Below are 27187 nucleotides of genomic sequence, written 5' to 3' on the forward strand. Positions count from 1 at the left end.
GCTGCGCGTATTTGAGGTTTGCATGCGCGCACTAAAGTGCGTGCTCTAGTTTCTGCTAGGGCGAGGCGCATTTAGGCGCATGGTGCAGCTGAGGGTTTATGACGTAACAAAGGCTTCTATATTGGGAAATCGGGCGGCTTTCAGCACACAATGCAGTACGTATGGGTGGAAATCACTGATCTCTGTGGAAGAACAAGATCAGTGCGGGTGGAAATGGGCAGCATGCTTGGTGGAGGTCTGCGCTCTCAGAGTGCTTCTCTAGTTACACATGCTTTTAGAAAGTTGATTTGACACCCAAGAGCTAGGTCGTGTTTGACATTACCCTCTAAATCATGCATCATTGCTGTTTCTTAATTCAAGATGCTCTCTTTAGGTATGATATTACAAAACTGTGTTATGATTTTCAGCTTTTAATGCGATATTCCGTAAAAGGGGAGATTTTCATGGTGTTAAAATATTCGCGCATTTTGCACAACCAGAAACCAGCACGAAAATAGAAATACGCAAATATTTTTGCTTGCCATATGTTCAAATAGTTGATGCCTTGATTCTGTGGAATGAAAAACATGCGAAACTCTTCTTACTTGGCTGAGCACAAAAAATTATTTGCCCTAAAACATCCACTTTTACAGTATGAAATTTTTTTATGAAACCAGAGGCTAAATTTTTCTGTAGAAAAAGTAAAAATTCATTAAAGTATACTTTGGACGAGTGTTGTATTTGAATCTGAGTGTTTACCATTCAAAGACAGTGTAGCGCGGGGAGAGAGGGTTGGTTGGATCGAATTGATCTACATTAACTGCCCACCGTGCTCCATTCTCAAACCACAATCAGCACAGGTCAGCAGGAATAAAATTACCCATCAACGAATATCATGCAATGAAGCATACTCTTTGCAACTGATTGACAAATTGCCCTGCATCGACATAAATAAGTACTGAATTGATCAGTGTTTAGTAGTAGCCATGATAAAAAATCATGGGCGTACACGCTCGAGTATGTACACCCATGATTTTTTATCATGGCTACTACTAAACACTGATCAATTCAGTGCTTATTTACGTTGATGCAGGGCAATTTGTCAATCAGTTGCAATGAAAGCATCTCGACGGAAGAATTTCATGAATTTGAATAAGCAAACTCTTATTCGAACGGTCAACTCCAGTCGATATTTTTTGGCTGTGTGTGCGTGTGTATTTACATAGAGATCAATAACAAAGGTGTACATAGTTTGTTACCGGGATTCCTGAATACATCCAAGTTGGGCCAGTCTTTCCGTTGCATGGTATCCCTACACCACTTGGTCTTCAAGATGAGTATTGCTTCGTGCTCCTCAGGAAGAATTTGTTATTTACTCCTGTCTTTTGGGTGCTAAAGATTCTCCTATCCAATTTCAAGATTATTCATGACTGGTGTATATGGATACCAGTGCCAAAGTTTTCTTAATTTTGTGCACTTAACCATCATCACGGAAGCCATGCATCTCAATGACCGATGGAATCACACTTTCAGGATTTAGTTGAAGGACAAGTTCACCTTCATATACATAAGGATTGAATGAATGCAGCAATATCAGGAGAACACATCAGTGAAAGTATGAGGAAAATTGGACAATCTGTTCAAAAGTAATGAATTTTTGAAGTTTCAGTTTTGCAGTTGCTGGATGAGAAGACTAATACAGCTTGTGATGTCACGTGTGTAGAACGATATATTAAGATAAAGGAAAATATAAAGAAAATTCAACATATTTTCACTTTTCTTGCACAGAAATAGAGCACTTGACTTGCCTCTTTCAGAAGGCAGGGGGAATAATATTAACACAGTACCCTCAGTAGCTAGTCGAGGGAATGTGTACTTTAAAAAAAAAAAATGAAATTTTGTGTTCTACAGATATTGCTGCGTTCTCTCAATCCTTATGTATATGAAGGTGGACTTGTCCTTTAAATCCTTCACTATCTGACTGGTGTTGTGTCATTTGAGATGCCTAACATGTTCACTTCCCAGTTGTGGTATTGTGACCAAGTAATTGACCCTTTCAGTCTAAACGTCTAAGAATGTCATTGGCATCGAAAGTACGGACAAGTTGTGGATGGTAATTAATAACGTGGAACAGGAATAACCACATGAAGCATGGTTTGTTCGATGGACTGTCAAGTAAATCAAAACCACAACAAGTCTCTTTTACATGCTTATATTGTGAGTCTTTTCTCAAAGTTTGCAAGTCTGTGTTAGTAGTTTACATGTGTAGAAGTGGAATTTTCACGCATTTTGTGTCACATGAAACAGCAAAAAATAAAGACAAAATTTTTTTGCTTGTTGTATGTAAAACACTTTTACATTTTGACTGGGCAGAATTGAAAATTCATATTAGCAGACTGAGCATGAAATATTATTCAAAAAAAAAATCCACTCTTACAGTATTTGCTACAGCAGAATTATACTCAAAGACCAATGCCAGTCAAGTAGGGTCTATACACTAAAAGGATGGTACAGTTTTGGTTTAGATGGGGCTTTATGTCTGTGTGTGTGTGTGTGTGTGTGTGTGTGTGTGTGTGTGTGTATGTGTGTATGTGTGTGTTTGTGAGATAATGAGAAACCTCTTATGAAATATGGAAGAACATGTAATTCTTAGAGGAATTCACAGTTTATTTGATGAAAATTGGTCTTGAAAGAAATGGCTCAGGCTGAGATATCAAAAAAAGATTATCCGAATAAAATGTGACAAGCCACGAGTTTTATTACGATCTCTAATTTTTGGATAGCTCGGGCATTTCAAAACTGATTTTCATCAAATAAACATTCAATTTCCCCTTAGAATTATATGCTCTTTAACATTTTATTGAGTGGTTTCTAAATTTCTCGCAAAATGTCAAAAAGCTGAATCCTCACCTCAACCAAGTCTGTACCATCCCTTTAAGGTAGGTAGATAAGCAGAAATACAAATAAACAGATGAAATGTGGCAATAAAGAAACCTGGAGTATCATATCTCAACAAATAGAAAATCTTAAAGGAACAGCTCAATACTATAGAGGAATATCTATATTATACCCAAATGTTAATAGGTCTGTATCGTGAGACATCATTCAAGTTTAGCTGGAGCATGAGGTAGGGTGTATTCTCAACATCAATTTAGATGTTTGTCTAAGAAAAATAACACCAATCCTTGTTTTAACATAGATTTTGTGGGGAAGTCGGTAATTGTAGACCGACACTTTGAAATTTAATTCTTAGCATTTCTCACTTTGAAGTGAAATCATTTCCAGAAATTTCATCACAGCAAAGGTTAATAAGCATTTCACTTTAGGTGGACCTAAAAGAAACAGCTTTGAAAATCATTATACTGAAACATTATGATTACCAATATTTGTCTTTCCTGGATTTTGGCAGTAAATGTTGGAAAATTCTTCTGACAAATCTGTTGCAGTTTAGAAGCCACTCCAACTCAAAGGTACAACCTCGTCAGAGAAGTCATCAAAGTCTTGCAGAATTCCGTCACACTCCATCATGCTTTTATATAGGTGGTAAAGCAGGTGGTCATTTTTTTTTTAATGTTTTCTTTTGTTATTTTTGTTTCTAGGCCACCATGGCTATGTGTGATATGGTGGAGTTTTACCAGTCCACCTGCAAGCTAATCTTTGCCAGCAACAGGTCCATAGGATTCCGCGGCTGGCAGGCAGCATCAAGACTCCTACGACGGGTAAGGGCATCTCGCTAGTAACGGAATCACTTGTTATGCTGTATTCTGTGTTTATGCAGCGGGGGATATCATGAAATAGGTACCTGGTAATATCAAGTATAAGCTCCACTACTAATGGCGGTATTAAAGCAAGTAACACCACTCACAGTTATAGATCCCTGAACCAGTGTTACCCTCACTCCACTCTTAAGTCTATGTGATTGCACAGGGATCGCGTGCCAAAAAAAGTGATTGCGCTTTCTATAAGTTAAATACAAAAAGCTGCAGCTGTGAATGCTTTCCAATAGACTGGTGATGTGGAAGAGGATTAAAGTGCTACAAACTTCTTAACATCTCCGAAATAAGACAATCTAATTTTTTCTCCTGGGCATAGATTGTGATAGTGTTTGTGTACCTGGTACTTTCCAGCTGTGACTATTGCGTACATATACTATGCACGTACTAGATGTGAGTGGGGACGACACATATCTGTGGACGTGAATGTGGGTCTTGCCGTGCTGACACCAACACTAACTTGAAATTACAAATTTTACAAGCCATATAAGCTGTTGTTGGCCATTAGGGAAAACATCATGTAAATCACCAAGAAGAACAGTGGAGCTCAGTTCAACAGACACCACTAGCTACCAGAATTACGTAATACTTTTTAGGTCTACCTGCAAACACTGACTGATATTAAGTTCCGGATTATGGATGATGCTACTGGCTTTGTGCTACTGTTGAGATAGCACTAACATCAACATTGGCATTAAGCTTTAAAGTCACCCATTATCTATACGGGACTCCCTGCATTCAAAAAAAAGAAAAAAGAAAAAAAAAAGGCTTTAACAAATTGTAAAACTATAAGAAAAATAATAACCCATATTTACTTTGGCAAAAGAATAACTCTGTTCCCAAGTTAACTTGATGATTGGAGCACAGTTGGGCAAAGAGAAGGATTTTTTCTTTTCATGAAAAATGCTCTCAGACAAAATAAATATACAGCGCTGTCTGCTTTTAAAGATGAAAACAAGGGTCTGAGGGGAGAATTAATCTTCCCGTCTTCCGTTAACGCCACATTAATTTCTTGTCCTTTAAAGCAGACATCCTACGCTTGCTCCATCCTCCATGGGATTTTGCTCTTCAAGCAATAGCCACCTCTGACAATAGATGGTGATGGCTTTCGCTGGTGTTCATCTGGTAATTCATAGCAGAGAATGAATAGGTGCTATAAACAATACACTGTGGCAGTGTAATTAGGCCCGTGAAGTGATAAATGGGGGGGGGGGTCGGGCAGGAAGGCATGTCATTAGATAACCAAGATGCACACATCAAGATCTGCTATGCATCTCTGTATTTTACCCCTACCCCACCCCACCCCCACCCCATTCCCCCCCCCCCCCCCCCCCCCCTTGTAGACGCCGTGCCTGCACACGTTTGATGCGAGAAACACCTGTTGGACGGAGCACAGCATGCCGGCCATGTCGCGGGCCATGAGGGTGGACTCTTCCATAGCGGCTCTCCACCTGGAAGCCTGCAACCTTTCCGGCAGACCTCACTTCCTACTCAGTAAGATCTCGTGGAATTCGTCAGAAACGATGACAGGGAAACCCTGTTACGAGGTTACCTGGGCACTGTTTCATAAAGCTGTTCTTAAAGTTACGAAGGACATAAGAACGACTGGTGATAAGTTCTGTTGTGCTATACTTATCAGAATTTCCATAATTCAGCACAAGAACTGATCACCAGTCGCTCTTAAGTCGTTCGTAACTTTAAGAACAGCTTTATGAAACACCCCCCTGGGCTCTGTTTCATAACGCTGTTCCTAAGGTTGCGCATGACTTTACAAACGACTGGAATATGAAGTGCCAATATGTGTGCCCATTTTTTTCCTTACGTTTTAACAAATTAGACTCTATGTCAATATTTCATCTACATTGACAAAATACATTTTCAACTAAAAATGTGTGTTAACATGTAAGAATCATCATTATCATCTGCAAAATTTCATCTTTAGCTATTGAAACTAACAATGATTGGGAAACTCACTTGGCTTGCCATATTCAAGTCATTGAATAAAGTTGTGCATATCTTTACAAACAGCTTTATGAAACAGGGCCAGGGACTGTCAAATTTTCACCTCATTGAAAACAGAAGCCTGATGTAAACCTACTAAAAAACAAACCAGCTAAAGCCAGGATTGGAAAATTGGGACCGCTAAATTTGCCTCGTTAGAAGCGGTACCTCGTAAGCAACTTTGTTGTTAACAGAGTTTTCCTGCATTGTGAAATGATCGAACTATCGGTATCTGGATCTCTACTGTTTCTACTCTCTTCTACACATGTATGTATTCATTTTTTTAAGGACTGTGGGATGAGTTCTAATCTCCAAGAACTTATATTCTTAGCTTTGATAGAGGAAAGACAGAAAATCGACAAATTTTGATATATTTGTACTGTACATAAGGTACATTGTATCAAGTTTTTGGCTCAATATTTTTGCTCTGTGTATGAATGCCGTGAGACTAAGTTTCAAGCAGTGTGTCTCTCTTCGCATCTAATTTTAGAAACAAAAATCTTTAGGGCCTTGTTTTTATCTTTATGTAGATGTGATTGGTCATTTGCATTTTTCATGTCTTACGTGGGACTAATATCTCTGTTCACTTATGGGGAGGGGGGGGGTTCCCTATGATTGTGCAAATCACCTATCTTCAATCTCAGTATAGTATTTTCCTACTATACGACAAAATCACTGTGACATGGTCAATGTGTCTATAGGAAATAGTAAATCAAATTACAATGTATTAGTTATTACATACGATGAGTAGGTGTAACCGTACAGGAAGGGGGGGGGGGGGGGAGTTGAGTTCTGATATTACTGTGACCCTCACATATGTAAAATATGTATGTACCGTACATGCGTACATGCACATACATGCACAGACAGATATTTGAATTTGGTGATGCATACAGCATACACACAGATGACACATGATATCATGGCACAGGAGACACTCCTGAGTGATAGAGGGAATCTCTGCATAAATTAGATACCATAGGTAGATCATGTATTAATAAATAGCCCATCTGTTACATTATGTGCCTTAAATAGTCACATGAGTCAGACAGTTCATCTCTGAACAAACTTGACTATGAATGCAATTAAGTGCCGAGCCCCTCATGTCCTGGGCATACAATGTAAAAGGAGCGATCATTATTTACTCTCCATATACGGATCAGTCATTAATTACGGCTGCACCTGTGAACAGTCTACTGCAGACGTGGAGATATACCGGCATTGGCACATACAGCAACGAGAATTGGCAATTTGATTCAAAGCAATTCCAGACCAAGTTATTCATATTATAATGATTAGTTTGCCTCTGCAACCACAGATGTACATTTTTAGCTAGACAGAAAATATTCTTGTAGCACATCCCCGGCTCAGTACCCAACAATCATCTGTTTTACATAAAATATATGAAAATGTATCCCTTTTATTTTCTAGAAAAAAATGAGGGATGTACAAATGTTAGCATTGAAGCATGTTTTGAAATTGTTAGCACAGCAAAATCTTCTTGCATAGAGCACTGAAAATTACTTTCACCCATTTTTTGGAAACCCAGGGTACAGCACCAAGAAAACAGAAATAAGTAATAATGACGATATATTCAACAAAATGATGAATTTTTAGTTGGTACACCAGGGTACCAAATACTGCGTCAGATGGCCCACATAAAAAGAAAGTGAAACTTTAGTAAATGAGAAGGAGCGCCACAGGGAGGTTTCATGAGGTCAAGTCAATGTCTTGAAGCTCATGAAGGGCTCTTGTAATGTACAAAAAAAAAAAAAAAAGAAGCAATGATTTGAAGTGATGCCTGTGATTTACCTGTCAAACCTGTTTACTGAGACTGTGTACCTGACTGTATCTTCCGTGCACAAAAAGATGATTCCGTCATGTTGTGTGCTTTTATAATAAAAGCCTAGTTTTATATAATGTTTTCAGATAATTTCAAAAAGCAATACTCAACCTCTGTTTGAGTATATTGATTTAAAAAAAAAAAAAAAAAAAAAGAGGAAATAGTCCCGACTTCTAATTCCTTCATCACAGGTTGAGCTAGATAAAGAGATTGAAGCTTTGTAATTTTTATACAAAATAACAAGTGGAAATATTTCTCCTTAGTCAAGAAAGACTTTAAATATCACGAACTTCATGCTGATGCAATAAGTATGAAGCTGTGTTTTCAGGGTTCTTTGCATACAACCTAAAATAGCCCATCTAGAAAGCAATCTCTTACCTTTCCTGTTTTGTTTTGGTTTTTATGAATTATTACACAATCATTCTCGGGAGAAAACAAAGATACAATTTCACAACTTTCATCAGGGCTGCTTCTATTTTAGGTGAAATTCTGAGGAAGTTGTTGTGATGATTGAATGAAATCCATGGCCGTCAGCCTGTGGCTCAGTATGTGAATGCACAGTGCTGTAATCAACAAGCTATTTATGTCTTCTTTGTCAGGAGTCCTGTTCACATTGGGCAAATCTTCTCCAACATTCACTCTAAGAAGATTATTTTCTTGGAGACTAGTACTTAAGGATGCCAATTTACAGAGAACACTCGAGTGAAACTTTTAGCAAACAATTCATAATAGTCTAGAAATATATTTGTTTCTTTTAAGTTGAGTATTTGTCTTTCATGTATACTTGGGAATTTCTCTGAATGATATTCATGGTATAAATGAAGCTAAAAGCATCACAAAGCACAAGTGAAATGCTTTCACGCTTGTAGGAGATTGAGACATTTAAAGGGACTGTACAGTTCTGGTTGAGGTGAGTATTCAGCTTTTAACGTTTTGCGAGATGTTCAGAAACCACTCTATGAGATGTCAAAGAGCATGCTATTCTAAGGGGTATCAAAAGTTTATTTGATGAAAATCGGTTTTGAAATGGCTGAGATATCCAAAAATAAGGTGAAACAAAGAGAGCCTAATAAAAGGCGTGGCCTGTCGCCTTTTATTATTATCACTTTTTTGGATATCTCAGCTATTTGAAAACCAATTTTCATCAAATAAACGTTGAATCCTTCTTAAAAAATTACATGCTCTTTCATATGTCATAAGAGGTTTCTCATTATCTCACTTAGGAATAACCTGAATCCCCACCTCAGCCAGTACTGTATAGTCCCTTTAAACACATAAGGTCAATGCAATACAGGTGTATCACCAACTAGTTTTGAATTGTGAAGCATTCTAAGGCTGTGAAAGTCAGTCAAGGAGTAAGAATATCATCCTTTTTCTTCTGCAAAATAGCATTTCTCATTTTCATGCCAAATTACATTATTTTGCAATTTTCTCACCTTCGCTGTCTTCAGCTATGTCCAGTTATTGTGATGACAGATTTTACATACACTCTTACACATACATGTTGTATGCACTCATACTGGTACACACATGTATACACTCACATATAGTGTATGTTAGCTCTCCCCCTTGTTCTCACCAATTCTCACCAATATTACGTACTTGACCAGTGCTGTCTTCCAACGTAATATGACTCTTGCGTAAATATTTGGAATTCATTTCTTTTTTTCTTTTTTTTTGGGGGGGGGGGGGGGAGGGGGGAGGTTGTCAGACATTGTTCAAACACATCTCTCTAGATTTTGGGCTCACAACTTCCTTGCAATACTCTTTGCTTGTTCTGGCGACATGTACAGTGTGTTTACAGTATAATCATTTCAAACCTGACGGCTGTGTCAAAATTGCATATTGACTGCAGTCAATGTTAATTGTGTCTTTTGGTGCCAGACAAAGACAAAGATGAAAGCAGTCCTAAAAATGGAACAAATAAAAGGATGACATGGATGACTCAATATGCCATTCCACATTATGTTCAAGTCAGTTTGATGAATACAAGTAATATCAAATGAGCACAATGATGGAAGTTTCATCCAGATTGGACATAGAGAATTGTACTGTTTAGTGAAGACAAAATTGAATTGAATTGAATCGAAATGAAATATAAAAAGAAATTGATTGAGTTTTGCAGTGTCGCAGGTTTTTACCACATACTGGATACATGCAAATTGGAAGAGGCAGTGTTGTCATCTGCTCAGAACCATGATATTATGTTATGAACAAACAAACAAAAATGTTATCAAAATGATGTCTCATGCTGATGATTTAGCAATTGCAACCTCTTTTCCCCCAAATAGTCATTGTCTAAGTCATCACAAGACTGGACTAATTTGATTCAAAGGATGCATCTTACTCTTGTTTGTTTGTTTGTTTGTTTGTTTTTTTGTGCCAAATAATAAATGAATAAATTAACAAATAAATACATAAACAAACAAATAAGTAAATAAATAAACAAATAAATAGATAAATAAATACAAATATACATGAATAGATAGATAGATAAAGGGACTGGGGTGCAGATCTTTGCACTGTTCAGTGTAAATTTGTGTGGTGATGACATCTTCACCTCTTGTATTCAAGTGTGTGGTTGTGACTGCCATCACTGATTGGCTTAAAAAAGCATGGAAAGCATCAAAATTTCAGAATTTCACAACTCTCTCCTGTTCATTTCTTCTATTACAGCCAGTTCTAAAGAATATGTAGCATTACACTTTACATTGTGTAGTGTGTTTCTCTTACTTTCAAGGCTCTTGTATGTTGTAGTCTTCATTGTTAAAATTTGATCTTACGTCACAATCTGTTCCTCTTAGTATGAGTAGGGAGAAGGGGCGGGGACTGTACCAACAGACATGCAATTGAAAAGAGGATGAGCATTCTCAGAGGATGTTACCATGGATACTGGACATCCTAAAATAGTAGATTCAAACTGTGCTATGAATATTCCAAACTCAATTTCCATCATCTTCAGGTTTGTTGGTATTCTGAAAAATTTACTCTACACCTCAGTAACAGTTTGCAGTGTTATGTGACCATCCTGATGTATTCTCATGACCATGTCGTCTATTTCATCGCATCTGTTAGTGTCAGCATTGCGCACCAACTCAACCCTGAGGGAGCTGTTTCTGGCAGACAACCGCCTGATGCCATCGGACGCGATCCACATCGGAGGGATGCTGAGGCACAACTCGGGCCTGAAGCTCCTCGATCTGAGAAACAACAACGTCCAGGTAGGATGGGGTCAAAGGATGGGCAAGGGTCACAGTCCGGACATGAATAAGGTGCGGTGTGCACATGAGAGTACTTGAGGTTAAAGAAATGGGACATAGAAAGTGAAATCCCCAGAGTTCATATCCCTGTTCTGCAAGCCATTGTATGAGATGGGGAGGATAGGGTTGTAATCTCATACACAAATTCACTTGCTGTCTGTCAGTCCCATTGGTGACTTGTCTAGACACAATCTTAATACCATTTCCATACAGGGGACCTGAGGAGTTTAAAAATGGTCACAGAATCTGTTAATATACCGAACTATATAGATCATGTATGCAAGTCTTCTTGACAAATCGTGACTCGCACCATAATGCGGGGCCCCTTTTCCGCATGTGACTGGCATATAAACTGGTCCAGCCCCTCAAAAGAATTGAGGGAGTTCGAGAGGTGTTTCACTTTTTTCGCAGGCTGAACGCTTCCATAATCAGACCTGTTAGTGTGAGCATGTCTTCTTGTTCTATATGTAACACCTATTCAAAGCTTGATTGGAGTTGAGAGGCATAAGTGGATTAGCAACTCCCTTCATTTCAGCCTGTACCCTTTGTGCCTCCAACAAACTTTTGTTGTTGCCCGTCTTTATAACTGTTTTAAATGGCTGAATCAAGGTAATGATTGAATCCAGAATGTAACAGTTTTATTGTAAAGTCAGGGCCAAACCAAGTCACCTGATCATATTGGATGCAGAGCCCTCTTCTGATTGGTCGAATTCTCATTTCCACAAGATGGATCAGCCAGCTGCAGATTTTCAGAGTTGGATCAGCCCTGTGGGCTCACAAAATATTACACCTGTCCATGTGATGTTGTTGTTAAAAAAAAATGCACAAAAATATATGCCATTTTCTAGGGTATCAAATGCGCACTCGCATAAAATCTGACAGAATGAGTGATTGTCTTCAGGTTCATGCGTCCCTTTTGCAACCATGAAAATTAGATGCATTTCATGAGCTGGTATATTCTAGACATAGGTGATATAGCGTATTCGTCAAAATATTTCATTTCGTATATCTCGATATTGTGACTATGCTTTACTGTGTACTTTGCCTTACTCATGAAGTAAAGATCAAATTTTAAGCAGTTAAGTTCTCATTTCATTTTTCTTATAAAACTGGATGTGGATGATTCTTTATCATGGAGGGGGAAACAATGCTACAGATTTCCAGTGAATTTATTTGGACCCTGAAAAAATTCCAATTGTTATTCTTGATACTAAAAAAAAAGGGATCATAAGTGAGTGGCATGGGGTTAGTTTTTTTTATTTCTTTTTTTTTTATGCCTCCGCCACGAAGTGGTGCCAGAGGCATTATGTTTTTGGGTTGTCCGTCCGTCCGTCCTTCCGTCCGTCCGTCCGTAATGAATTTAAAAAAACCTTTCGAGGTATCCTAATGAAACTTGGCATGTATGTGTATTAGGGGGTGAAGTTGTGCCTATCAACTTTTGGGTGCACATGCTCAAGGTCAAAGGTCAAAAGGTCAAGGTTAAGTATGTAAAATTTCACTATTTCCACCATATCTATGCAATGCCAGAAGATATTTTCTTGAAACTTAGTCTATACATGTATTACCCAATTTAGATTCTCTGGTGAAAGATTGGGGTCATGAGGTCAAAGGTCAAAAGGTCAGGTAAAAATATTAAAACTTTACTTTTGTCTCCATACCTTGGAAATTGTTCAAGGTATCTTAATGGAACATAGTATATATACATGTACTGACTGGCAGTGATTATACAGAGAATTTAGGGTTCATGGGGTCAAAGGTCAGGGGTCAAAGGTCAAAGGCAACACTTATAAAGTTTACTTTTCCCTCATATTTATGCAATGCCAGCAGGATTATTTTATTAACACTTTGTGTGTGCATGTATAACCTAATAGAGATTCTCTGGAAAGTTCCCTTTTTTTCTCTTTTCTTTTTTTTTTTGCCTCAAAGGTCAAAAGGTCAAAGATCAAGTGAAAGTGCTGAACTAGCTTTTTCCTCCATATTTCGGAAGTGACTCAAGTTATCTTGAAACATACTACATATTTATGCATGTTCTGCCTGACAGTGATTATTGTATGAATCTTAGGGTCAAAGGCCAGATGAAATGGTATCAATTTACTATTCAATACAGAAATTGCACTTTTTCTCCCTACCTTGAAAATTACTCAATGCATAAACTTAGGGATGGGTCGCAGTCAAGTTAAAGTCCTTAAATCCCCAAATACATGCTCTCCTATTCATCCAATCAAACCTAGGTCAAGTAAGGTGAATATTCAACACATTTGTGACAAACTTGTCATTTTAATATTTTGCCAATTTTGTGAAAATGTAATCACATATTGTCCACATGTACTGTAGACCTATTAGGAGAATCATGCATTATGGCGGAGGCATCCCATGTGGCATTTCTAGTTTAAACTGTAAGGTGTACTGCCTTAGGATTTTATACACAGTGTTGGGAGGCATTCTTCAACCGTGCAAAATTTTGTAACATTTGCCGAAGGGATATATGACCTTACGTAGTGTAGGAACAGTTCAAAAAAATATACACTTTTCAATTTTAGACAAGGATGAAGAAAAACTTTGACATTGCATTTTTTTTATATATGGACTGAACTGTCCACCATTGTGACTTTTATCAAACCTTCATTGAATAGTTCACTAAATCTGTCTGGATTTTGCCGACTCCACTGATGTGTTGGAGAAATATTTCTTGTCATCTTGTAGTGAATGTTAAAGGTAATTGACAAGGTGTGCTTGTAAAAGTAGCAGCCTTAGTTTTGTGTCATGGAAACAAGTCAAAAGTGACAGCAGAAAAACAAACAAAACAAGTACTACATCCTTCTCATACAGTTATTTGAATGCGCACTTATTTGTGTCATGGAAACAAGTCAAAAGTGACAGCAGCAAAAAAAAAAAAAAAAAAAAAAAGAAGTACTACATCCTTCTCATCCAGTGATTTGAATGTGCACTTATTTGATTTAATAATTTCTTCCCAGAAATGCAGTAGATTGGAAAGGGAGAGAGAAATTTGGAGCCCAATTTGCTAATGCAGAGGAGGGGAAGGGGAAAGGGGTAGGGATAAACTGCCATAACAAATGGAAGATAACTATAAATTTTGCTGCATTGATAATGTCATACAAGTTTACTGAACATTTTCTCTGTCAAGGTTCTTGGGGGCATTACATGATGTAGCATGTAATGCCTAGTCTTCTGAATGGCTCCCTTTGCTCTTCTTTTATTCTCTTTTTCTTTAACCATAAAGAGGGATTTTTTATGATGTGCTTCTGCAAAAAAACAAACAAACAAAAAACAAACAATATTTCCAACTGACAAGACATTTATGCACATTGCTAAATGAAACAGTTCCTTTGGTTAGAATAGGATCAATGCACACTCTTTGAGTAAGTATTGATCACTCACCCCTCCCCCAACATTCTACTTCTGTACAGGTGTATGTGTAAGGCCCCAAGAAAATAATAATAATAATAATAATAATAATAATAATAATAATAATAATAATAATAATAATAATAATAATAATAATAATAATAATAATAATAATAATAATAATAATAATAATAATGAGAATAATAACAATAATAATAATAATAATAATAATAATGATAATAATAATAATAATAATAATAATAATGATAATAATAATAATGATGATGATGATGATGATAATAATAAGAAGAAGAAGAAGAATAAAAGATAACACTTATATAGCGCTTAATACTGATGCTTCTTAACGCATTTAAATGGGAAAAAATATTTTAGTAAAGTGTCTTGCTTTCAGAGACTACCATCATATGGCCTGTCTGTGCAATGTTAATGCCACATGAGTATGGAGACTGTACCTAGATGATTTCAATAAATTGTCTCCCTGACGTGCTGTGTGACATTCAAGTGTAGTAAATGTCATCAGCTCTGAATTATCTCCACTCAGCTTCCAGCCGAGTATTTACGCAATCCTCAGGGTTTTCCAGTCAAGAATTGATTGGAATTTACTCTGATTGACACCTCTTTCCCTTGTCTGCCAAAAATTCAATTTCTGAAATGGTTTCAACATTAGGGATAAAGACAGAGCACAGAGGTTATGATAAGTGCATAGTTTTAAACATAAATAAATTGATTACTATTTGTCTTTTTACTAGTAAGGAAAATGTATAAAGCATACATTCAGAGATTGCGAACATTTGCCTTATTCTGGTAACAACAATAGATAGAATTTGATGCTGATGTATTCATGTGATATTTTTCAATAAAAAGAAAAGACAGAGGCAAAACAACCACACATTTTCAAGTCTAGACAAAGTCATTCTTTAGAGCTGGAGAAAAGATGCTTCAATGAAAGCTTCAACACAAAAAAGGAAAAAGAAATAGAAATGTCAATATCATACACAAGATACCTGGTACAATATTTGCAAAAGATAGTCTTATATCACAACTGGACGTAATCAATACCAATGTGTACCATCAACCAAAATAAAACATCCTCATGCATTGCTTGTGATTTGATATCATTTGATATCTGTGCAGCAGAGATGTGTAAAGTGAGCTTAGGATTCCAATATTAAATAAAACCGGTCCTATTAGATGAAATTCTGTTATGTCTGATTTGTTAAACTTAGGCAAGAGAAACAGTTATAGTTCACTGAGAGATCATTCTTAACATTAAACTTTTTATACGATATGAAAACATGAGCTAGAGAGCGGAGAGGGCCTGTGGGAGTAGTAAGGATGTGGGATTGGAGAAATCTGATTTGCTTTCATCCTTTTCTTATGAGCGCAAATTTTTAAACCCGCAAAAATAGCTTCACAGTTTTCAGGAATTTAAGAACCCGCCAATACATTATGTTTTTGAGCTGCTCAGTGCACAAAAATTAATCATGCAAAAATATCTACTTTTACAGTTTTTCATATTATCTTTTTTTTTTCAGGCCATGCCCAATACTTTTCCTGAACAGACCTTGCACCCATGTGTAGTCTAAAAATCATTTAAATCCAAGTGTAAATAGTGTCTTTGCACACTAGATTATTTCATGAGTTAACCAGCAACTGAATGATATGACATGATGATTTCTCTGACGTTTGTGCATGAATGTCATCATACTTGAGATGCAGTATACAGGTAGATGAACTTCATTTAACGTCCCATGTTTCCTGTCTTTTTGTGTGCTCAATCAGGACACCGGGTTGTCCAACATCAGCAGTGGTCTATCAGCCCAGTCCAAGGGGGGACTTACAACTCTGGTACTATGGAACAATCACATCTCTCACAATGGAGCAGCTCATCTTGGGAAAGCTTTGGTAACCTCAATGACGACGATAATGATGATGATGATGATGATGATGGTGATGATGATGGTGATGATGGTGATGATGATGGTGATGATGATGGTGATGATGATGGTGATGATGATAGTGATGATGGTGATGATGATGATGATGATGATGAATAGTAGGATGATGGATAGTGGTGCTGGTAGTGAAAGTGATGATGGTGGTGCTATTGGTGCAAGTGGTAATGATGATGGTGGGGGTACTGGTAGTGAAAGTGATGATGGAGATGATGATGATGGTGGTTGTGCTGGAAGTGAAAGTGATGATGATGGTGCTGGTGGTGCAAGAAGTGATGATGGTCGCGGTGATGGTAAGATGATGGTGGTGGTGATGCTGGTAGTGAAAGTGATAATAGAGATAATGATGGTGGTGTTGGAAGTGAAAGTGATGATGGAGATGATGGTGGTGCTTGCGATGATGATAGTTCTAGTGGTAAAAGTGATAATGATAATGATACTGGTGTGCAAGTAATGATGGTGATGGTGATGATTGTGCTGGTAGTGAAAGTGATGATGGTGGTGGTTGTGGTTGCTGGCAGTGAAAGTGATGGTGATGTTATTGGTGGTATTTTTTATGATGATTACAGTATTGACAGGATAACCACCAGTAATGTATGGTTGTTTTTCGTATTATTACCACACTGTGGGAGAATTTTTGTCAAAATGCAATTCTGATGTGAGAGAGTTTCGATACAAATGTCAGGCCCATGTTCCATCATATCAAGTGAATTGGCCTAAATCAGCACAAATTGTTGTGATTATACACAGAATCAAGGATCATATAAATTCTCAGAATACCATGTCCGGGCCAGACCAGTAGAATACAACAGTGATCAAATCTACCCACTCTTAAAGTATGGTCAGAGGTGATGATAAAACCGTGGAAAGACATAGAATCAAAGGAGTTTTATCATTTATTTGATTTGATTTTTTTTTTCTTTCACTTTTCTTTGTCACACAACAGATCAAGAATTCCAATCTCGAAACCTTGAACCTGGGACAAAACAACCTCGGGACGGACGGCATCCACGCTCTGAAGGAGGGTCTCATGAAGAACAAGTCTTTAATGAGGCTGGGCATGTACTCGTGTAGGGTGTCCGATGAAGGTTAGTCATTGTAATGTTCTATAGCACTTTAGTAAGGCAAGGTTTTATATATGATACTGGAGAGAGACATACATCTTGACTGTATATGATGATGACTTTACTGCAAGTTGGACCACTTCTAAAAATAGACAATGTTGATGCAGGTGCTGTGGCCCTGGCGGAGTATCTGGCCGACAACTGCTACCTGATGCGGTTGGACCTGCGAGAAAACGACATCCGGACCGGCGGAATGATGGCGCTGTCTCTTTCCCTCAAGGTCAACATGATCCTGCTCAGACTGGACCTGGACAAGGACGTAAAGAAAGAATCGGTGGGTCCTGGATGACGTTCGGTCATCTTCATCCATAGATATCTTCAGAATTATAGGAGAAAGGATATAAAAGAAAAAAACCTTATATTTGCAATTTCCTTAGCTTGCTCATATCCTTCAGGGTACTGTAAAATTAGAAATTCTGATGTTTGGAATACTGAAAAAGAGGAAAATTTCGCATGGATATTTTCTCGTGCTTGACTGAGTAAGATAAACTTTGCTTGTTTTTCATTCCACGGAATCAAAATATAAAGTTTCGTTACATCTAACAATAAAAAAAAATTGGATTCTTTCATTTTCGCACTAGTTTCACGTCGCCCGAAATGCGCAATTATTTCCACATTACGAAAATCTATTCTTTTAAAAGTAATAGGTTTATGGAAGTTGTAAAATTATTTTTGGCCCTTTTGAATAAGTCACATGATGGCATTATGGCTGTGAGTCAACAGGTGACCATGCATTTATATTTCTCTCACTTAGCAGTAGTTAGAAATTATTGTTTATAAGCCCTTACTAGTGACACAATCTTCGAAGTGGACCTGACTGAAAGCTGGTCATAGGATTTTATGTGTGCATATTGGTATATAATGCATGTACAATGTGAAATAGTAGTCTACAAACTAAAGCATTTTATTTACTAATAAAATTGCTTTTGCAATCAAAGGAAAACAAGCCAAAACAATTGGAAAGCAACACAGGCCAGCCGCAATACATCATCAGAAACGGAAACACTCAGTATCAAGACATATGAAATATTAGTGTCTAATATAACTCATAGAAAATATGTCATAACATAGTATGTAGGCTGAGTTTTGCTTTCTCAGGGGCTATTGTCATGTGTCAAATTACCTACATCGCTGTTGTATCACCTACATGCTTCGCTTCAATGATGTCAATAGCCAGTGTTCGTTTATGTTGAGTCTGACTGGAGTATGTGGCTTCCTTCTTGCAGTTGAAAGGCTATGAGGAGCTCCAGCAGTCCCTGCTGTCAGAGATCTGTAACCACCTGGCCCGCAACAGGCAGGTCCTGGAACAGAGGCAGGAGGAGGAAGAGGAGAGGGCCAGGAATGCCGAGAGAAACCAAATGGAGGACCAAACGAGGACGGTGAATGGAAGCGGTGACGGGAGCGCGAGCGGGAATGCGGCCGAGACGGAAGAATCTGTGGTCATAAACACCAGAGACCCACTCATGGGTGTGGAGAGTTCTCAGGAGGCGTTGCTGGTCATCGGTTCCAGACCAAAGAGCAGTACTAGGTCCAAAGCTGGACCGGAGTCCAAGGCCCACCAGCACGGTGCTCAAACTGTCAACAGTAATCATGACGTGGCTGGTACAGGCTCTTCTTCTCAAAATGCTGAAGTAGAGGAGTCAAAGGCAGCATCAGCGCCAACGTCAGTTCCAACAATGAACAATGTGCAGGAGTGTCCTGCGGTATGTGCAGCACAGCAGACAATGGATTCTGTGTCATCGTCATCATCATCGTCATCATCATCATCGTCGTCGTCATCTTTAGCTAGTATAACAATGTCTTCTTCATCCGCGTTATCTTCCAGCTCTGCAGACATTGCTGAGCAACCCTGTACAAATGAGGAATGTCCCTTGCCCCCAGCAGTCAGAACAACTGACAATGTCAAACTCTTACCCCACGCCCTCAGAAGTGGGAGCATCACCAAGATTGAAATCCCGGCGGATGAGTCCAAACTGTTGCACAGTGACAGCATCGATGTGGAATCTCCAACATCCCCGCCATGCCTAAAGCCCCTAGATCTCCCCGTTCCCGGTGAGGAGGAGGAGGAGGCGGAGGCGGTTGCTAAGGAGCCAGAGGCAGGGGCGGGCCTGAAGACTGTTGTCGGGCGTGCCCTTGGAGGTGGCAGTGGAGAGCCTGGAGATGTGCCCAGCCCAGACACAGAGCCGTTTGGTAGAGGTGTCCCTCTAAACATTGACGGGAAAATAGGCAATGGACTTCTAGCCGGAATGGCAGAAAGCCTCTTCCTGCCACACCTACAAGCTAGTCCACCAGATGGTAAGTGACAGCACCGAGCCATGCACACACATGGCGCATTATGAGTTTTCTAGTTTTGTTTTTTTTTTTTGGGGGGGGGGGTTGGTTTTTTTTTTTTTGTCTGACCAAATTTAACAAATCTGTCCTATAATGAGGCATTATGTATCAATATTGTAATTTCCTTGTATATTCTCTGTTTTGCCATGATTAATAACAGAAAAATTGGCTTCCATATCTATGTCCAGCATCTGTTTTCTTTTGAACAGGTGCATTTGTATTGTATAATGCATGATGGCTTCAACTCAAAGCAAACTGGGAAAAGAAAGTCTCTTTCTTGTAGTTTGTACATAACACTGGAAATGTGCAATCCTTCACACCCACTTCAACTCTCATAACCCTAGCATTAGTGGGAGCTCTCAAGAGCAAGACACCTCTTGGCAAAGTTTAAAGAACGGTGATCGAATTGAACATCAATTTAGGACAAAGTATGGCCATCTATTCCACACAGTCAGTATCAGAGATAATATTCTCTGTCCAACTAAATAGCAGAGCATGAATGGGACAAGGCAATGTTTTGTTAATGATTTTTGTTCTTGTTGATTCTAGTTTCTACGTTCTTTATCCATTTCTCTGTGAATGCAGATGGGGAAAGACTTATGCCATCGCCTGACATTATAGAGGGCGATATAGACCACATTCTGGCAGCTGCTCATGGTGTGTGAGAAAGTGAGTAAAAAAAAAAAAAAAGAAATCATATAAGTAGATCAGACTACTGTTCTGTTATATATTTGTAATAGTCTAATTATGATCAGATTGGAATGTCAAATGTGGTTTTTGTAACATTTTTAATTGATTTGTCGAGAGGATGTAACTATAAAATTTATTGTAAGTCTTTCATTTATGAAAATTTTCTACACAGGCAAGATAGATTTTAGTTGATTGGTTTCAACCACTGATCTGAAGCGTCTGGATAATATGTCATTGGCCAATTGCTTTGAAGCCACTGTGCCGCCATCTTATCACACACATCACCCACCCACTGTGCCGCTATCTTACCACACACATCACGCATACATTTGTCTAAGGAACTCACGACTCCATGTGATCTTGCCGACAGTCTCTGCTGGAAAATGCATACGTGCCCGCATAGAATGTGCATGGTAAAATGGCGGTACAGTGGCTTCAATTGTTTGTACGGGGTGAATGGGCCAATTAGATATCCGGATGTTTCCTATAAAGATCAGTGATTTCAACCCTCGAAAGGATGATTTTGGTATGAGATTGAATAAGTCATTTATTAATCTACTTATCTGTAGATATGCAATGAAATTTTGATAGAATACTAAAAACTTTCAGGGAAAGTAATTCTGATGTGCTTGTACCACATTTACGGATGAATAGTTAGATTAGAGTGATGTCAATGTAATATGTAGATCCAGCTAGAACTTTTGCATTTGGCCAGTCATCTGCACATTTCTCATTAGTAATTCTCGCTATCGCCAATGACGTAAAAAGTACCCGGATGTGGCTTTTTCGTCAAGATTTAGTGCACTTGGTAGCAAGGGCACTTCCGGCGCGGAGCATAATTTGCACAACGCTAGCATGCGCGTACGTGTACCTTACCTATAGCGCCGCGCCGACCACGGATACTAGTACAGTAGGCGGCTGTACCGCCCGAGCCAGCGAGTGGCCAGGCCTGTCATACTCGTACACTGTAGTCGAGTCCCCGCCGGTGGCCGGCCTTGCATTAGCATGCACCACTAGACTGCACGCAGCGCATAAGCTAACACATACCGGTACAGCGTACTGCTTGATCATGCGATCGATGTGCACATCACAGATCAGTCATCTCTGCATACGCTGAAAATATGCTGGAAAATATTCACCCACCTGGATATCGTCATAGAATGCCCATCTATTTTTTTATTTGTTCTCTGTCGAAATGTCGCGAACACAATTGGGAACGAACAGTGATCTCGTACTTATCCTATCTCCGAAGCAACTTCTCCCAAGTAAGTACAGTACGTACAATGTACGTAGGCACTAGGCCTACTACCTAGTGCTATGCTACTACCACTACTAGTAAGTCGCGCGTGCACGTACTGCGCTGTGGAGTCACCCGCAAACTTCACCCATGCGGCCACGTCACGTCTCGCATGCCAGTAAGGGTCCTATTTCTGCAGATTTTTTTCATTTATTGTCGTGCGAACAACACATGACAGCTTCGCAGCAACAACCAATAGTCCTATTAACAGCAATTTCTTAAGAATGGAGAAATTTCAAATCATATTAAAGCTGTAATTCAAGTCGAGAAAACAGGAAGTACACGTAGAATACGGTCGGTTGTGTGTGTAAATAGCATTAGTCACGTATCACGCGCGTACGAACGGAAGTGACTTTGCTACCGGACTATACCATAATGCACCGTAAATGACGCTTAAATCAACATCCGGGTACTTTTTATGTCATTGGCGATAGCGAGAATTGTTACCTTTGTTTTAAGCATTATTTGTTACAAGTCAGTTTTTTGTTTCCCCATTTGTTCCCTTTGTATTTGGATGGGATGAGGTCTGCCATTAACACTTTTGAAAAAGACAAACAGTCTGCACTTTGTTTAATTATTATTATTAGAATGTTTTATTTGGTAAAAAAATTTGCAAAATCGTAGCCCGAAGGCTAAAATACATTGCAATGACATATACTAAAGTATTTCCAAATTAAATAGAGCACATTGAACCGTAGTACATAACATCCGCATCAGAAATCACAATTAAACATAGAATATATTGCACAGAAAATTACCACATATTACTCTACAGAAAAAAGCAAAACAAATCATAAAATATCTTCATATATGACAAGTGTATAAGGTTGTATGAGTATGTTTCAATCAATAATTCTTTACAAACAAACAAAAAAATCAATAAATAAAAAATCAATATCAGTGTGTGTATGTTTATCTTTTCCCAATTTCTGTTTTGCAGTTCTTCCATCATCCACATTTCTCTTTGAAAATTGTGTGTTGTTTCTTTTTAAATGTTGTTTCATGATATATTCCTATTTTGGTAAAATCAATAAAAATTTCTTTTCTTATCTCCAAGGTTAGGTTAGGTGCAATAGCCAGCACTGCTGCCGTCATTACAACTGTATCTAATGATGTTCCTGAAACTGTTTTGCCTGGAGAAAAATGAAGCAATTTGAGCGGGAAAAACACAAAACCAAAAGCGAGACCAAATTCCTATTCATGTCCGCCCTAAGTCGTGAACGTGCAGCTCAGTCAGTCGTCCAGCGTGGCAAAATGGTGGATCCATGGAGCAAGAAAGGGAGCGAGACAGAAGGATGCCATCTGGAGGACATGGGAGGATTGGTGGAGCCGCCATCTTTGTTTATCATTAAAGGGAAGCTCCGCTTCATTGTCAAGTAGACCGTCAAGTGAAGAATAAAAGTCACGTAAACATGAGAGTGAAAGTTCCTCGACGGTTGACCAAGAGATGGGAAAATCGTGGTGGTTAAGCGTTTCTCATGATTTAATGACAAACCGTGATTCAGGTCACACCCATGTGTGTGTGAATGAGTTCTGTTTGTACGATTTTTATTCTTTATGCTGAATGTGGAGCCAAGCTTCACCTTTAAGCTGAGATGCATTCTGACATTATGCAAAACATCTTGTGCATGTGTGGGTTCCTTCGACCTCCTTCGCTCCTGCAATGTGACAACACCTCTTGTTAGGCATCTCCTCTCAAGCAATCTCTCACTCTCTCTTTCAATATATCAAAGGGCATATCCTCTTTAAAAAGTGAGATGTATTCTGCAAAGAGCGAGTGACGGCATTCTGCATCTGCCTACAGCCCAAGCCTCATCTGCACCAATATAGCACCGTGTCCAATACTTTTACAAAGTTGCCGGAGAGGTTTGCACAGGAGAAGTGTGATTTAAAGTGATAACTTGGCAGATGGATGCCAGAAAATGGGTGTGACTGGAACAGTAGATACAGAAAAACCAAAAAACCAAATGCAAATCCTGGCACGACTACCCGAGGCATGTTGCGTTTGTGCACAGGGCAGAAACTGGATTGTATGAAATAGATATTCAACATGGACTTTACAGGCTTTGCAATGTTTTAAGTCAACGTCATAGTTGACGTGACTGCTTTAGTTTTTATTACTTTTGCTGCATGTAAAGGGAAGTGGGATTCCTATTTATTTTAAGTGCAAGGCATGAAGAGTACACTTTGATTTTGGAGAGAAGGATGTGAATTAGAACCACCAAACATGAGACAAATTTATCAAGTGTGGCAGCAACAGTAATGTGTGACGGCTATTGAAGTCATTGTCAGTGTATTTGTTATTACAGAAAGATAAATTTAACTATATTCCATTTGTCTGAATATAAAATGGAAAGAACTGTTTGTTTATTTCAAGGTTTTTGTATCTCATAAGAGTGCATTGATATGTATGGGTGACATTCTGTTGAGTTAAGATGTCACATTCTGGGTAGACTTACTCCAACTTAATTTGTTTGAAATGGTGTTCGTAAATCCCTTTAACATGCATTAAGTCACATTTCAGCCTTGTGTTGTTATTGTCAGCCTTGTGTTGTTATTCCCTCCTTGTGTGATTTATTTGCAAAACCTAGAGGCCATACTTGCTCTTCTGTGGAAAATAGCAACAGCTGTTTGTGTTCAGTACTAAACTTGGGTTTTCCCCTACTGAAGTGTGGCCTCCGCAGAACCCAGAACCTCCAGTCAGTGTGAATGTGACCAGAGTACATTGCATCACAATGAGCTTTAGACTTTACATATGTACTGACTGCCTACCTTGAGTAAAGTTACATGTATGTATATCATCAGAACCCCCCCCCCCCCCATTCCAGAAAGCTGACAGTCAGCTGCAAATTTTTGTCTCTGACTGGCACACTCAGGACCTTGTCTGATCATTTATGATTCTGCATTGTAATATTTTTGCTTAGCAGGAAATTTGATAATTTGTTGTAGTGTGAAATGTCAATCGCTCATTGCAAGTGATAAGAAGTGGGGCTGCTGCTCCAGTCCTGCCTGTATTGATAGTTGCTAAAGTTGTATTCCCCCATCTTGTGACCAATTCAGGGTAAAGCCAACATGAAAACTACTTAATGAAACATTTTGCATATGACAGAGTAGCTAAAGGAAAGACAATGGTTTCTCACATTCAAATATTTCCATAGTACTTATACTAGTACTTATCTTCTTGAGGCAAAAAACAAACAAACAAACAATTGCAAAATAGAGTAGTGAGGGGTGCACAAATATATAAAGATATATATGAAGTAAATTTTCCTCCTTTTGTTGATAAGAAAAAGTACACAGTAGTGTCTTTATTGTCGTGGTCTACTGCTGTCTTGTGATTAAAGCTGTACTTACAGTACCAGACTCTCAATAAATTCATGGTGACACTTTATCAATGTTAAAAATCCTGATGATGATGATGTAATAGTGTGGCTTCTCATAGAGTGCACACTTTGTTTAAGGAGACCTCCGCATGATTTTCAGACCTTTACATTTGAACAACTATAAATTAGTTATACCGAGTACAGAGTTACAGAATTTATAGTGATTGGGTTGAGGAATAAGAATATTTTCAAAATTTACAACAAATTGCAATGAACAAGGATGATGACATGGCAGCCTCACCGTAAGAATGCATGAGTCGGGGCTCAAGGAAGCAGAACAAAAGAAGATGACATGCATACATTCTACACAGGTGAACTTGTTAAAGAAGTGGTACTGTAATGGAATTACACTGCTACATTTCTGAAATGTGATATTATGTGAGGCTTCTATGTCATCAACACAGTGTAATTTGTTTTAAGATTTTTTAGAGTATTGTTTCTCTGCTCAATGACCACAACAAATTCCACGAATCTATACATGGAGCTGTCGATTTATGTACTACATGATGTGAAATTATGAAAATCGTCTGGAATGCCCCTTTAAATAGAGACACTTATGGTGCTAGAGAGGAAAGAGACACAAGACAAGACATGGAATGAAAGAGGACAAGGATAAAAACAAATAAACATTAACGGGTACAAAAAAAATAGGTAATTACATAAAGAAAAGATAATGTGTGCTACAAATCATACAGGGAAGTCTTTAGATTGAAATTGGCAAGGAAGGTGCATTATGGAGAGAGAGAAAGGGAGATTGTTCCACAATACTAGACCTGTGTAAGAGAAGACTCTGTCTTTCCAAGAATGAGTTGTTCTGGAAACTTCCAAGAGCAACAAATTTGATCAGTTAATCGTGAAAGAGAGTGGATCATATCACAGGACACTTATTTTTAGTGGCTGTGAATTCCATACTCAGAGGATAAAATTTCAGCCAAAATTAAACACTAGTTACAGTGTATTCACAAAGTCCTGAAAATTATGATATTTGCAAAATTATGTTAATTATTCACTCCAATTTTTGGACAATATGAATTCCATACTCAGAGGATGAAATTTCAGCCAAAAATAACAATAGTTATTCACAAAGTCCTAAAAATGATGATTTTTGCAAAATAATGTCAATTCTTCACTCCGATTTTTGGAAAATAGACTCCAAGTTAACACCTCTACAAAAAGTTATCTTTTAGCACAGTGTAAAATTGCATTACAATTCCAGACCCAATTTTTGTAATGGAATAATCAATGGCTTTCACATCTCGTCTATGCACCAGGATCACAATCCATACCCACAATTCACCATTCACATTCGTACCGAGTGGACGACAAAGAGAAAATCAGCAAATAAGGCTCGAATTTCATATTGTACGTCAAAAGCTCTAACATGAACATTTCAAACAATTTATGCGAAAAAATCTTGTCTTAAATCAACATCTTCTTCTAAATCTGAGGTGAAATGTGAATTTTGTAACGTTTCAACATTTTTGTGTCTTATTTTGGGAAATGTATTCCCATAAGATGCTCTGTAAGACAAATCGATGGATGGTGCTGTGAACTAGATAATAATGATAGGGTGATTGAAAATTTACTGAAAAGGGTTACATTCATCATTTGCTTTTTTTTTTTTTTTTTCCGTCCCAATTTATGAATTGTTAATTTTTCTCCTTCTGTCATGCTTCATATACCTCTGCTTCAGTAGGGGGGAGGGGAGGGGCTGAGGGGGAGAGAGGAAGAAGATTTTTCAGTGAACTTGAACTACTAATGTTCTGCAGTTTTTGATAGAGGTTTTTGGTTGTTGTTTTTTTTTTTCAGGTGAGACTTGTGATACAAAGTCAGAAGACCTCTCATCATTATTGAGGGAAATTGATATTCTTAGCATTAGAAGTGCCAGTGAAAATTAAAGTTTGGCTTAAGGAAAAGATCTGTGTTAAAACATGTACACCACAAGCACTTAGAGGGTGCTTGAACATTTGGGTAACACAACATTTCAGTATTTTCATATTTCAGTCATGTAGACCATGATGGCTTGGTTTAAATGACTTGAATAATGAAATACTCCTGGGTTAGTGTTTTCTCGTATTCAATTTGTCAATGAGGTACTGGCTTCCAGTGATGAAATGACAACATAAAGCAGCTCTTTTTCTTTCTTTGCTTGTGCATATTTGTT

The 27187-nt window shown here is 38.2% G+C and overlaps 1 protein-coding gene across 1 annotated transcript in view; it reads left to right on the forward strand.

Annotated features, from left to right (window-relative positions):
* The window catches only part of LOC140227593 (uncharacterized), a 127856-nt gene extending 107538 nt beyond the window's left edge, over nt 1-20318 (forward strand). The window contains exons 5-12 of the mRNA XM_072308045.1: nt 3579-3698; nt 5096-5246; nt 10672-10817; nt 16026-16148; nt 17145-17286; nt 17430-17596; nt 18549-19622; nt 20229-20318. Of these exons, the coding sequence (XP_072164146.1) occupies nt 3579-3698; nt 5096-5246; nt 10672-10817; nt 16026-16148; nt 17145-17286; nt 17430-17596; nt 18549-19622; nt 20229-20318 (2013 nt within the window). The remainder of the gene's footprint in view (nt 1-3578; nt 3699-5095; nt 5247-10671; nt 10818-16025; nt 16149-17144; nt 17287-17429; nt 17597-18548; nt 19623-20228) is intronic.
* The last annotated feature ends 6869 nt before the right edge of the window (nt 20319-27187 follow it).

The sequence above is a fragment of the Diadema setosum genome, chromosome 1, assembly GCF_964275005.1.
Source record: "Diadema setosum chromosome 1, eeDiaSeto1, whole genome shotgun sequence".
Taxonomy (NCBI): Eukaryota; Metazoa; Echinodermata; class Echinoidea; order Diadematoida; family Diadematidae; genus Diadema; species Diadema setosum.